We start from the raw sequence: 14,772 nt of genomic DNA on the forward strand, positions 1-14,772 counted from the left end.
TTCATAGGTGTGTTACCATCTCTGGGGTTCATAGTTTCACAAGCCGATACCAGTCTCTTTGTTAAAACAGATGGTAACAATATAGTCATTCTACTTTTATATGTTGATGATATCATCCTCACAGGTTCAAACATCTCCAAAGTTCAGGCTGTGATTAATGCACTTAGTGAAATTTTTGATTTGAAAGACATAGGGAAGTTGACTTATTTCTTGGGGTTGCAAATCCAATACAGAGCTAATGGTGATATGTTCATTAGTCAAGCTAAATATGCTAAAGAACTTATTAAAAAGGCAGGAATAGAGAGTTGTAAGCCAGCACCAACACTTCAAAGCCACATAAACAATTATTAATGTCTGAGGGTCAACCTTTGCTTGATCCAAGTCTTTACAGGAGCATTGTTGGTGCTCTTCAATATTTGACATTCACTAGGCCTGATATTGCCTATTCTATGAATGTTGTATGTCAGTATATGACCAATCCAACTGATGCACACATGTTCTTAGTTAAAAGGATACTCAGATACCTTCAAGGGACAATACAGTGTGGTATTACATATTTTTCAGCTTCGGATACACAAATTTCAGCTTATTCTGATGCTGATTGGGCTGCAGATATCAATACACGAAGATCAATCATTGGATATGTGATATATCTTGGCCTTAATCCTACATCGTGGCAATCTAAGAAATAGTCATCAGCATCCAGGAGCTTCACAAAAGCTGAATATAAAGATTTAGCAAACTGTGCTGCAGATGTGTGTTGGATAAGGTCATTAATGAAAGATTTGCATGAGTTCTTGATTGCCCATCCAGCTTTACATTATGACAATCTCTCAACATTGGCACTCAGCACCAATCCAGTCTTCCATTCAAGGATAAAACACCTTGATACTGATTATCATTTCGTTCGTGAGAGAGTGCAAAAGAAGGATATCATTGTTAACTATATATCCATAGACAACCAGGTTGCTAATGTGCTCATTAAAGGTTTGCATAGTCCTACATTTGTCAAGCATTGTATCAATCTCAATCTTGGACACCCCAACTAAGATTGAAGAGGTAGGGGGGGGGTGGCAATAGCTAAGATGTAATGGGATTACAGGTGGCATTTGTTGATTGGTTAAGAAGAGATGCAGAGGATTGCCATATAGGCAAGTCAGTTAGAATTGTTGGAATATAACTGTAATAATTTGTTGTAACGATTCATTCAATACAATCAATCTTTCTTCTTCTTCTTCCGCGGAATGATTCTCTCTAGCTTTCTTGCTTTCTTAGTTTTTCAAAGATCTCTTTTTTACTCAGTTTTGTTAAGAATAACTACCTAAAAATGTTAAAAAAGTGCTTTTATAACTTCTTTTCCGTGTTTTTCGCTGAAAGCGCAAGGGGCCATGAGCAGTTCTTTGTATTTTCAAACTTTTAGCTATGGAAACTTTTAACGGATCAAAGGATTTATCGACACGCCTGACCGGAACAACTAGAAATCTCTATTAACAGCTCCACAAGCCACTCTGCCTCCCCCCTCAGCTCTTTGGAGATAAAAAGAATGCTTATAAAACAAATAAATAAATAATACCACAAACTGAGAGAGAGAGCGATGGACCCGGCAGCAGCGGGGGCTTCTCAACTGCTAAAGCAAAGCATGCAAATGCCACTACCCATAAATCAGTGGCTCATGAATTATGGTTAAACTTTTATGTACAACCGTTTGATGGACAACCCCCTGGTGAAGATAGTTCGCAGTAGAGACTTCAGACTTCAGCATCATATCGAACTGTACATGCATCAAAAACGGAAGGAACAACCTGCCGCCAACAAACTGGTCTTCCCTTGGGACCAAATTTTCAACCTATGGAGAGGGATACCCAAGCATCTGCCACTGTAGGTAACAAGATATTTAGTAACAGTACGATTTAACAAGCAAACTAAGAGCAAAGACGTGTGTAGCGGTGATGATAAAGAGAACAAAGAGTGTTCCATACTTTTCAGAGTTGTAATAGTTAACTTATAGCATCACCAGTAGCCACCAACCTCAATGTGCAGTAAACTGAACTGTTGATCCTAGGTCCAGATTTATTTTCGGAAGTGGATATTATCTGCTGCTATCAAGAATCCCTTGCCATCAATCTCTGTCAACATATATGCCACATGAGATGCCAAAATTAGAACATTCAGCATCGTGAATAAAATCTGATTAACATCGAACTTGGTAACATGGTGAACTAACATCCATTAAGTGCATGATTTTTTTATACCTTGAAATCCAAACTAAACCATGAAGAAAGAACCAATAGTTGTTTGTCCAAGAACCTTGGAGCTTCGATCAAGGCCATGAGAAGCAACCTACCATGCAAATCACAAACCATTTATCATAAAACTTAGAACCGAAACAAGAAATATTTTCAATTGGAAGTTTGGAAAATATAAATTAAGGATGCTTCTATATGAACTCGCAGACAAGGCTCAACACATCCCCTTCACTTGAGAAATTTCAACACAAGGTATAGCCACGAATCATGGATGGTGGAGTGAGGCAAAGGGCTCCAAGTGGAGGGTAGGAAAGAGCGTGAGATCGCGCCAAATTTTTTCAGATTTATTTCTCAATTTAGTAATAAGGGTACAATGGGAATAACAAGATTACCACAAACTGTTAGTGACAATGGGTTTCTTCAACATTTACTACATTAAAGAAAACATTAAGCAAAATTAAGAACGCAGCAAAATATTCTCACCAAGTAAGTTAAAGCTGCATAACGTTCCTCGTTCAAGTACAGCGGCTTTCCTCTCTGCATTTCAATATCCTGCAATAACAAAATTTACATTATCATACACAGAAGCATAAATCCCTATAAATCAACGAATGCACTAAAAGCACAAATAAGAACAGGAGCGTCCACAAGTGCTACTTCCAACATCATCATCTTTTTGTAACCATTTTACATTTTCTTTTTTAGGGTTTTGGGCTGAGGGTAGAGTAAAACTGCAAAGCGACTTTCTGCATTTTATTCAGCAAAACTGTAAGCGATGAAGAAAGGGGGAAATTTCTCTTCTTTATTGACACAACAATATTGCAGGGTTGGAGATTTGGGCTAAACCACACTATGGGGTAGCCATAATTAGGTATTTCTCATAGGAGTTGAACCTAAGACCCACTTACAAGTGGAGAGGAATACCGCTAAACCGCAGTTCCAAGTGGCAGAAGGGGAAAATTCCAAACCGCTTGAAAGGAGCTCTATGAAATGCAGTATCAAATAATCTTTTGCTTCATTCTATACATGTGAAACTCCAAACTGAAAGAGGAGATATGCAACTGTAGTGGGTGGATGGCATGGTAAGAACATCCTCTAAATACCCATAGCTCATTCCTACTCTTGCCAAAGCAATAAAAATAATGGGCGTTTCACAAGTAAGCCCTTGATAGCATAAAAAAGATCAATGACTTGCTAAAAGCTCCTATAACGCAAAATATGCCTAAGTACCCTAGGATCAAACCTGTATGACCTCCGGGATCAGAGCACCTAATTTGTCTACCCTTCTGGAAATGTTCACTAGCATTGCTTTCCTTGCAGGGTTTTCCAGAAATTATCATAAAAATGCACTATCCTTTTGAGAAATACAAATAAGTATCGAAAAAATATTACCCACCATTATCTTCTCAAATGCTTCAAACTGAGAAAATCAAGTGGAGTAAGATGGATGTACATGGGCTCACCAGAATATGGTATGATTTGTCATTTCAAATTGTTTACAAGGGAAGACGATGAAAGAAACAGAGGAATAAAATTGCTGCGGAATATACAATAGCAGAAACCAATTACCTCTTCTCCAAAAGCATCCAAGTAGGGTGATGGCCAGGGAGCTTGCCGTGCAGATCTTTGCAGCAGAATTGTTGTCCTCTAGATTCACACCAAAGAAAATTAATCATCTCCGCAAACAAGAATAGGGGTAAAAACAAAATTTAAAGATCTAAAAGATGGGCTTCCAAACATAATTATTAAAAAAAGTAACCACATTGCATACCCTGATCAACAGAAATACCCCAGTACCAGAACCACAGGACACTGCATGAGTTTGGCATCCACTTTCCCTAAGATAAATTGTCAAGTTTAGCAATGATGGAGCAATGGGGCATAAACATGTATTAAATGGAAATCTATCCAATAATAACGACATATATTGGTGACTATATACTTGCAACATGACTTCCAGCTTGGAGAGCATAATCTCCCACAAAGCAAGCACAATGCAGGGTCATCAAGAATATTCTCGCAATCAGGACAACGCTGTTTTATATACCTGCAAAAACACAATCTTTCTGAGTAAACTTTAATTCTGGAGAGATCCTTTTAGAAGACAAGAACTCCAGTAACAAACCAAGAAGCAATTCAACTAACCTCTGCAATATGTCCTGGTAAACTCGGGGCAGACGCATCAATTGGAAGGGAACTGCAGGGCTACAGTGCATGCTTCCTTGAAATCTTTGGACCTCCAACTCCTTCCGAAAATGATGGAACCATTTCTGAGCTATTGAACGTACCACTTTATCCTTAAAGATAACATCCAGTGTAGGAACCTTGAACATGCTTTCTATTTCTTGAACATCATTTAGATTCACTAGTGCCACATAAGTGGTGTCCATCATGTCACCAATGGCATGAGATCTATCCAAGACATTATACCTTTCATGGAATGGTAATCGGGAACAAGAGTTCAGCAGCTTCAACAGCAATGCGCACCTCCGCAAATAAGGGAAACTCAGGCTGCAAACTATGTTCTTAATATTACAAGAAGAGCCAATATAGTTTGAAACGAAATATTGCTGGGTGGCTCCAGATTCTTCCATAAGTTTAGATATGTCAGTAACCAGGCAATCATCAATACCTAATCCACTAATGTCACATTGATTTTTCCCACAAAATGTCATTATGCCCTGCATTCACATTTCACCATAATGAATTAGGCCACTAGATGTTTTTAATGCTATCTAAGAATTATGAGAAAAAAGGGAGAAGTACCGCTAACATACCTGAACTACAGAGACAACATAAAATAAGTGCACTAGGGATAACAATGAATCTTCACATGATAAAAATTGGTATGGAAGACAAAAAAGAACCCACATCAATGATGAAAAGGGATCACGAGCAAGGACAGGATCAGAAGCTCGATTCCAGAACTGAATATCAGGATATGATACCGCTAGATCAACATGTTCCAAGATACGCAGCATAGCACCTGCGAAACATAGCATTGATGAGGATTTAACTGAATAAAGTAAAATGCTTCAATGTTTGGTAAAGCATAACACCTAAAATTTTGCACATGTGAAACTTGAATGCTTAATAGTTCTTTTGTGGCTTTCAATAGGGTCCAAGAATTCAACCAGCCACAACATGCTCCATTATACGAATGAATAATGCTACTTATCCCAGATTTCTCTCAACTTTTTTTTTCCCAATCAGACATGATATATACACCAGATCATTGCATTAAGAAATGCAGAAATGTTTTAGAATCCAATGTGATGTAAAAAGTTGGGCTCAATAGCAGTATTAATCATCTAAAAATCACTTTCGTAAAATTCATCTTTTGAAAGAAAAAACAAGAATGGACAATAACTCTTAAATCTAACTGTCTTATTACAGTAGGCACACTATTTGTAATTTTGAACGGTCTGTGACTAGCGAATCAGATAGCAAGAAACAAATATTCACAGAAAGTCACTTGAAACATATGAAATAAATGGCTTTTACTGGTAGCAACAATACCTTGTCCACATGTTTCATTGCCAACGCCTATGGAAACTCCAAATAGAATAGACTCTGTAAAGCTTTGAATTCCTATAAATCTCTGAAGGACATGAAGAGAATTCTTTATTCTGCTTTGGACTATTTTCAGCAACAAGGACAAAATAAATCTACTTGATTCAAGTTCCTTATACAGTGTACTAAGGCCATAGCTTAGAGTTGCATATTTCCCACCAGAACGAGAAGCAATTTCTGTTGATACTAGAGAGTACTTAATTGTGTCCCACATAAGCATTGGGTGGTTGACCCTGGCAGATCCTGATAACTTATCCTGTTTAGACAGAAAATACATCTTACAGAGCAATCGAAAAATTGGTTCAAGGTCTGAGGTCATTCTTCCACATCCCTGAAGGGGGAAACCTTTTAGACTTCCAACCTTCCCAGATGCCTCTGCTGCAGATTGCAAGAGAGCCAACCCTTGTTGAAGCTGAAGAGAATTAATTTCGTCACCTGATTTGACTGATTGACCAGTAGCATGCGATGAACTAACACCTGAATACAGAGGCTCCTTAGTGACCTGGAGAAACTCTGGCAATGCGGGCAAGACAGAATTTGCAAGTCGACGGCATACAGGGCAGAGAAACTCCCCCTATGGGTAAAAGAATAAACATGCAAAAGGTTAGTAATAAAACCCTCATCTATTCACTGCAGAAGAAAAGAAAAATATGCAGGGAATCCAGGTACCTTGTCGGGATCTGCAATATGTCCCCCTTCAAAAACAATTCTTCTGAGATACCTGCACGAACAGATAAGATGGGACAGGTTAGGCCATTTTCACTAAAATAGTAAAATGTCAACAATCTTCCAGAGCAACGTATATGATATATCTGACTATTTTTCCTTTAGTTGTTGCAATGCATCATAACCACAAAAGCAGGAGATTTCATTTTTTAACAACCATCGATTTGGAAAACTACACCATAGCCCCTTGTAGAACACACCGTATAAAGAAAAAAAAATAAAACTGAATGAAAATTGAAAAATCATCAAGGCAAGATTAAAGGTTCATGCAGGCTTCTCAGAGAACAAGGGAATTCCAATTGCAAGGTTAAAAGCAAGGCCAAAGAGATTAAGAAAGATGTATTCTGAAACCATCTTTTCCAAAGTTTCTGCTACTGCCCTTCCAAGTTCATTGAACAAGGTGTAACTGCTTTCACTAGTAGTCAATAAAACAACAGAGAAGGCATTCCCTCTTAACAAAATATCTTAATAGAATTTCTCATTTTAAAAAGTACAACTTCCACTGTTCATGCGAATAAGAAAAAAAAATATATATAAATCCATAATTAAGATTAAAAAGTGATCAAGAATTCCCAACCAAAATTACTAAGGATTGAAGATTTCTCTTATTGAAAGGGAGGACATTTTGCTGCGTGAAAGATCTTTACAATTCTACTTTCCTAGGCTGTTCAACATATCCAGGTTTCATAATATTTCTAGTGTGGCGAGTTTTGCTGAACATTCTTTGAATTGGGACTTTGGCTTTTGAAGGAATTTGCGTGATGTGGAATTAGACGAGTTGTCATCTTTCTTGACAAGTTTGGATCAGACTCGCTTTCTCCTTTCAACGGCTGATGCAAGAAATTGGATACTTGATTCTTCAGGAAGCTTCTCTGTTAAATTTATTGCAACTTCCTTCGCAAAAATGATGCAGATAGGGTTTTTTCAGGCTTATGGCCTGTTTTGGAAATCTAAAGTAATAAAGTGAAGGTTTTTACTTGGTTAGTGGCTCATGGGAAAGTTAACACTTGTGACATACTCCAGTAACGGAGACCTAGTTCATGTCTACAACCTGATTGGTGCATTTTATGCATGATCATTTGTTTCTTCACTGTCCGGTGGCCTTAAATCTATGGTAGAGAAACATAAATTATCAGGAAAGGGGAAGAAAATCAAGGTCTTATGGGGTTGTATAGTTTCAGCTATGCTTTGGGTCATTTGGAAGAAAAGAAACAAGCTGATTTTTTAGGACAACGAACTCAGTTGAAGGTAGGATCTTTGGGATAAAGTTTGGTTATCCCTTTGGGCATCGGTTACTACAAAATTTAGACATTTGTCTTCTTCAGAAATTTAGCGTAACTGGATTGCTGCTATTAGTTAGTTTTGTGTTGTTTCGCAGTTTCCAAGTTTCAGGGTGATGTTGCTATTTATCCTGTTTTGTTTGTGCTTTTGCGGACTTCTTGTCCGGTCTTGTATTTTTATTGTATCTTTGCAATAAAAATTTGTTTCTCCTTCTTAAAAAAAAGGGGTTTACCTTTCCTTCAACGAAGATAAATAACGATCAAGGCATCCCTGATGTACAGCATGTCCACAGGAAGAAAGATAAATTCCATCACAATCTGTCGGGCCAAATCCGTCATGTGCTGAAAGACAAGAAGAATCTACTATCACCCTTTCATTAGGAGCACTTTCGGAAGATGAAGGATTCTCTGTTGTCTCTCTAGAAAGAGAAGCTATATATTTTCCAAGTAACATAAATTCAGCATGCTTAGTTTCTTCTTGATCCCCTTCAGGAGTTGAAAATCCCTTATCGTCTAAGGGATTAGAATGAAGCATCTTATCACGCATTTCCTTTTGGATGGAGATGTACATATCATCTTCCATTGTCTCAAATGTATATAAAGTATTTTCCCTTTCATCATTTGATTCACGTTGCACTTGGATATTCCTTAATTCATGGAACCAGCCCTTGAGAAAATCTATAAGAGCGTCAGCATCCCTAGGTTGTCCATGACAGGCAAATTCGGTGACTGCATTCTGAACCAAATGTCTACAAGGATCAGATGGCACCAGTTGTGGTCCTGAACCACTTGATAAAGTGCTTAATCCGGATTGATCATTCACCTCGTTTGTGGTAATAGAGATGTGCTCCTTGTCTATCCAACGTGGTTGCTCCCATGACAAGGGACCTCTTTCTATGAAACTCAAAAGTCTAGATTTCTGAAGTAAAACCAAGTAGGATATCGGATTTCTGGAACTGGGATCATGACAAAGAGAGCAAACAACTTGTTCAGACTCTTCCAAATCATCTTCAACATTAAGTTCACAAACCTCTTGCTCCGATTTTGAACCCTTGTCCACAGTGGAATTAACACTGGCCATAAACTTGGATTGTTCGGCTCTCATTTTTTCCAATATGGCAGCCTGTCTCTCTCTGGCTTTTGCCTTGCGCTTCTCAGAGTCAGAAATTGAACCTGAGGTCTTAGCGTCAACATTTGGAGAAGATTGCGACACAAGACCAACCACTTCAGGTGCAAGTTGTAATATGGTCAAACATCCGGAATCAATCTCTACAAACTTCTTTAATAAACTTCCAATTAAAGAAGAGAGGTCACAACTTCCAGCTTCCAAACAATTGTTGACATTCTCTTTCTTATACATCCTCATCAAGATAACAAGAAGTGACAGCAAGCTTTGTTGACCAGCACCAAAGTATCGTCCTTCATTGATTTCTTCCCCAGCAAAAGCTAGCATGGGAATTGCATCTCCATCATAACAAGACTTATCACCAGCTTCCTTATGTTGAGAACAAATGTCTAATGCTAACGAAAGTAAGTGCAATGCAGTTAACAGAACACCATCAGGAGCCCGTGACTCACTTGATTTATCAGAAGAAACGGCATAAAACAGCACAGCACGGATAATCTTAAGGACTGCTTTACATGTAGCAATTCTAGCTACCCCTTTGAGAGGAGAATAAATCTTAGTCCATCTGGGTAGCTGAGTGGTCAATGCAGAAACACCATGAAAACGCAAGTATCTTTCTTCAGCAGCTTGCAGATCCCTCGAGTTCCAACGAGGGTAGTACAAATCCAGTTCTTTCCAATATGTCCATTGTAGCGAATAAGTCCCCTGATTAAAGCCAGAGGGATTGGAGTACACGGCAATGGATTCCAAAATTCCATGTAGCTGATCAGACTTGGACAGATCACGAGGAAGAGATTTAACCAATTGACTATGAGTGCCGTCCACAATGGCTAATTTATGAACCAACTCTCTTTTCAAACTTTCAGCTTTAGTTAGACCACAAAATCGCCTTTCTTTGACTATTTGTATAATAAGAGTGAGCATTTCTTGCACTAGAACAGTCTCATATTCACTAGAGTGCTCAAGGTTCAAAGAAAGGTAACTGGACAGGCCAAAGCGTTCTACAATTCTGTTAACATAAGGATCAGCTGGAGCCAAGGCAGCACAGCATTGAAGTAGAAACAGATCAAGCTCCAAACCCTGTTCAGACCTGCAATATTAACCATATGATAAGGAGTCAATCCTGAAAATAAAAGGAGGAAAAAAAGAGTGAAAAGAAAAATCAATCATTACAAGAGATGTTTTCCCCCTAAAATGCATGCCACAGATGAAGCATAAATCACTTACCAGCGAACTGAACGATACCACTCACAAGATAATAGGGCTGCATCCCCATTTTTCCGCCACATTCCCGCATGAACTTCAGCACAAAATACTCTGATCCGAAGGGGATGCTCCATAACAAAGGCAGAAAATCCATACGGGTGGCAGCCTCCCAGAATATTTCCAAAGAAGTCAGTTAAAGTAGCTGATGATGAATTTGCAGAAGTAACGCTAGCCAGATCTGGCACTTCACCAAAACATCTTCTTAATGCTTTCTGTAAAAGCAAGGAAAGTAAGCGATGTAAAGGAATGTGAACAGATATATCCTGTGAACTAACATCATATGTTATGTCTGGCCAATCAGACAAACTCAATACACGTAGAGCATCTAAGTCCGTGGCACCATCTACTTCCATAGCACTATCATCAAATCCTGCAGGATTGCAGGCATTGACTGAATCAATGTTGTCAGTAACCATCAAATTATTCTCCTGCCCTGCAATTCTGCCATTCTGGGCGTCAACACTCATATTGCAATCACTACGTAAATGTGATGAACACTGCTTGCCATGATCTTCACTAGAACTGGCAAGTCTACCAAAAATATATTTTCCTTTCCTGATCTTGGATAATGTTCTCTTCAATGCTGAAAAATTGCTAGCAGAGAAATTACAAGTACTTGGAGAAGATGCATCAAGAAGAGTCCTGGAGGTATTATCACCTCCCAGCCACTTCTCAATTGCCCTCAAGCACTCATATGTTAACCACATCACAGATGGTGGAATCAACAAATCAGAAAGAGCATCTGATTTATCTTCAGAAACCTTGGACTCACACGCAAATGAACTACTCCCCACTGCACTACATGCAGAACTTTCCTGGGACAGCCGTCCTACTTTTGAATGTCTTATGCTATCCCTGTCATCCGTATCCTGCTTATATGTTCTGAAAAGAGAGTCTTCATCCATCTTGTCAATAGCTACAGAAAATGCCCCATCCACCAATAAAGAATGAATGTTGGCAATTGAATGACCTAGAACAAACGGCAGATGCATAGTCTCACTTTCTTCTTCAATGTGCAGGCCTGTTTCCCTTTTTTGAGGGTTCATGCCTTGCACGAAAGCCAAGAGTCTCATCCAAGTTCTTGAAATATTTTGCTGGTCATGAGTTACATATTTGGGCACTGTAGCATGGCTCATAACAAATCTAATATCTTCAATCACACGAATTGTGATCTCATACAAATTTGAAAACTTGGTAACCTACAAGGAATAACCAACCATTTTACTACATGAGACCAAAATAAATGGGAAAATATGAACTTTTATCAAACAAAAGAAAGCGCATCAGATACTCAATCACAATGATCTGGAAAAACAAAGAAAGGAAAAAAAAAACCGGAAAAAAAAAAAAAAAAAAAAAAAAACTGAAAGAATTCCAAAACGGGAGCATAAAAAGTAACCTAGTTAGAACACCATATAAACACGACATGACTTAAGATTATAACATAACTATACAACCTAAGTTGCCAAGTTATCAATTCCATAATGAAGGTGGCAGTGACAAGGAGGCAACGTGCAGAGGAATAATGATAATTTTGCAACCTATAGAGATACATAAATATTATATAATATTAAGTGAGATCAGTGAAGCATTCAAAATACCAACAATTGTCCTTCCCTAACTAGATTTTTGAAAGAAAACAATTGAATTAGTGGTAAATTAGTAAAAGATCACATTGGGAACTAAAAAAATTAAGTAAAAACTCTAAAAATTGAAGAAAACCCAATGTATTAAGATTTTTTTTTAGAAAATAACAAATTGTAAATTCAACTTTTCAAAAAAAAAAATTTTTAAATACGAAGACCCAATTGGCACACACGTGGGCATGTGCCAAGGGGTTAGTATAGCCTTAAAGGAAAAAAAATCAATGCATTACCTGTAAACGACCGTCATCTCCAGCACAGGAAATGAAAATATCTTCCAAGCATCCCATCAGCATAGACAGCAGGTTCATTTCTTTCACAAGACGAGGTGTTAAAGTTGGCACCGTGAAGATTTGAACAGAGAATGCAAAGAGCAGTGGATACTTTTTTACAGAAGGGTGGCTTAATTCCTTTCTGGCTTCACCTACAACAGCTGGGTAATAACTCAAAAATACTTTGGCAAACTCATATTTGAAAACAGGTTCTCCCAGCAGTTTCAGTAGCAACTCATGCAGCCTTTTCATAACAGTGTCATTCAAAAACCTTTCTGCCCTCATAAGAATCCCTAATAGATCCCCTGATGCTAAAACCGTCTTGGATACAAAACTTAGCAAACTCTCACTGTACTTACAGAATTCTAGTAGCATCTCAACCACTAAAAAAGTTAACTCATTTTCAACCTTTCTACGTTCTCCAACTTGGTCACTTGCTCTAGCATTTTCCCGCCAGATAGTTTCACCAAGAACCAGCTTGGTTTTCCATATATCAAAGAGGCAATCAAGAACAGGCCCTACAATGTTTGCAATCTCCTTTGGAAGAGGTTGTATCTGTTCCGCACCTTTATGATTTGAGCAAAAGCCTTTGCGCTTCCATGCTGTAACATCACCACAATCACAACAACCACCACCAGTATAAATAACTGAATAATCATGATCCTTGTGGTTCCCATTCTGAAAGCACGGAACACAAATTGCACATGTTGGATCATTTGCACATGTTCGGCATCTGTAAGCTATATCGTTATGTCCCCAAACAGCTCCACAAATACCACGCTGCCCAACACTCATTTTGGAGAGACTCTTCAGGGCTGACTTAGGTTCGCCCTCAAACATCAACCACTGCAACCACGACATGCTTTCGTGGAATTGACTTTTCATGCTTACACCTTGTTTCTTAGTCCCTGGTTTTGCTTCACTTAGAGCTACTTCGTCATCAGCGGGTAGTATAGCGGAAACCAGTTCCGGTATCCGTTGCTTGTTATTCTTAATAAAAGCAACTAACCCACGTTGGTATTCACCAAGAAACTCGTTTGGCACTCCCAGATGAGCTAGCCTCTGCATAAATTAACAACAAAAACATAACTGTGAACCTTTTTTCTGACCCATATCAGTAAAATTACGATACGAAACGAAAGTAAAAAAAGTATATATGCATTAAAACCTAATATTTTTCCCAAAATTTCACTCAATTACTCAAACGAGTATTACGATATCAGCTCTAGGAAATGATCAATAATTCCAAAAAATTTAAATAAAAATAAAAAGGAACAAACTTTCAACAACACTTAAACAATTAATTGCATCCCAACCTCTATAATTCAACAGATTAACTGCTGAAAAAAATACAGAAAATAATCAAAAATTGGATAATCAAAAGCAGAAAATTCATACCTGCACGATTCGATCACGATGCTTGATGTGCGTGTATTCAGGAGGCAAATCGGCTTCCATAGTATCAGAACTCCAGCACCGAGCAATCCAATCCACGCAGCACAAACAACACTTAATCGCAGAGCCTTCACTCCCCAGGATTACTCAACAACCACAATAATTAGTGCATTAAACTCTAATAATTCTTCCTTATTTCACTGCCAAATCGAATTTCGCAAGCCCTAATTCACCATCTGACAGTTGAATATATACAAATAATTGTATTCAATTCTCTCTCTCTTGGCGGTTTATGCAGAAGAACTCGAAGAATCTATACGGAGACAGAGAAAGAGGATTTGGGAATATAAGATTGGATATTTGTCCAGATTGCGTGTAAAATTTTGTTCTTCGCAGTTAATTTTTGGTGTTTGTTTGTTCGGCTGGATTTTTTATTTTTTTAATTTTTAATTGTTTTTTTTATACTTTGCAGCGGTTGCTGTGGAATATCATTTGTGTTTGGATAATCTTCAACTTGTTGATGGGCTATGGAGTTGCAGGCCAGCCCAATTTGAGGGAATGAAGAGGCGACGGAGTTTGCAACGGAGTTTGGTGGATAACACTAACAGGTCAGCCCAACTTCGTCCTAGGGGCGTCGGTGGCTGGAAGAGCATTCGCCCATGCACACAATATTATCTCCTTGTTCGTCACTCCGCTAATATTGGTTATAAGAGCATTTTATTTTTAATAGAAAAATGTAAATGAAAATTTTATTTCAATGGGAGGGATGGAATTTGATATTCATTTAATTTTCTCTCTTTGATTAGTGAGACATTTCATCAAAATACGTAAAAGAATGTAAAGTTAGGTTTTTATTTATATCTTCCGGAAGATGGAGAGTTTAAAATCTGCCAAAGGAGATTTTTTTCGGCAAAGAAAAGATGTAAAATGTCCATTTCGATTTATCTCCCCTTAAAGAGGCCCTTGTGGAGCAAGGAGAGAACATTCCTAATCCATGTAATAGGAAATAAAATCCTAATTTTTTTACAAAATAAAATCTTCTAAGCAAAGGAAAATAACACAATTCAATTTGTTCTTGGATGTTGACTCACGCCAACACTTCTCCTTAAATTGGAGCATATATGCCACAAAAGTAAAATACCATGATGTAAATCTTCTACCAAATAACCTAAATTTAAAGTCATATGATCATTGAATTAAATATTGTATTTATTAGTAGAACTGTATTCGTCCATTTTCTTCATT

The 14,772-nt window shown here is 37.9% G+C and overlaps 1 protein-coding gene across 4 annotated transcripts; it reads right to left on the bottom strand.

The window, feature by feature from the left end:
- Positions 1-1,467: 1,467 nt before the first annotated feature.
- LOC137721798 (E3 ubiquitin-protein ligase PRT6) lies at positions 1,468-13,902 on the bottom strand. Of its 4 annotated transcripts, none has more exons than XM_068460810.2 (15): positions 13,531-13,902; positions 12,094-13,194; positions 10,179-11,416; positions 8,059-10,041; positions 6,489-6,540; positions 5,766-6,393; positions 5,024-5,232; positions 4,392-4,927; positions 4,189-4,293; positions 4,018-4,084; positions 3,816-3,893; positions 2,730-2,798; positions 2,253-2,340; positions 2,029-2,126; positions 1,468-1,876 (listed from the first exon to the last, which is right to left on the bottom strand). In XM_068460810.2, the coding sequence occupies exons 1-13, from the start codon at positions 13,588-13,590 to the stop codon at positions 2,266-2,268; spliced, it is 6,201 nt and encodes a 2,066-aa protein (XP_068316911.2). In that variant the 5' UTR covers positions 13,591-13,902; the 3' UTR covers positions 1,468-1,876; positions 2,029-2,126; positions 2,253-2,265. The 4 variants fall into 4 exon arrangements, with proteins under 4 accessions (XP_068316911.2, XP_068316912.2, XP_088548777.1 ...); XM_068460811.2 differs by having other exon boundaries at positions 1,980-2,126; positions 13,531-13,898; XM_088692651.1 differs by lacking the exon at positions 4,189-4,293 and having other exon boundaries at positions 13,531-13,898.
- Between the last annotated feature and the right edge of the window lie 870 nt (positions 13,903-14,772).

The sequence above is a fragment of the Pyrus communis genome, chromosome 4, assembly GCF_041283825.1.
Source record: "Pyrus communis isolate YQ-2024b chromosome 4, ASM4128382v1, whole genome shotgun sequence".
Lineage (NCBI taxonomy): Eukaryota > Viridiplantae > Streptophyta > Magnoliopsida > Rosales > Rosaceae > Pyrus > Pyrus communis.

Excerpts from the sequence above, each read along its gene's own strand:
- LOC137721798 (XM_068460810.2), bottom strand. The coding sequence starts at position 13,590 with ATGGAAGCCGATTTGCCTCCTGAATACACGCACATCAAGCATCGTGAT. Across the intron at positions 4,085-4,188 it reads AGCTGGAAGTCATGTTGCAA|GGAAAGTGGATGCCAAACTC; the intron begins GTATATAGTCAC and ends AATTTATCTTAG. Across the intron at positions 2,799-3,815 it reads TGGATGCTTTTGGAGAAGAG|GATATTGAAATGCAGAGAGG; the intron begins GTAATTGGTTTC and ends TTGTTATTGCAG.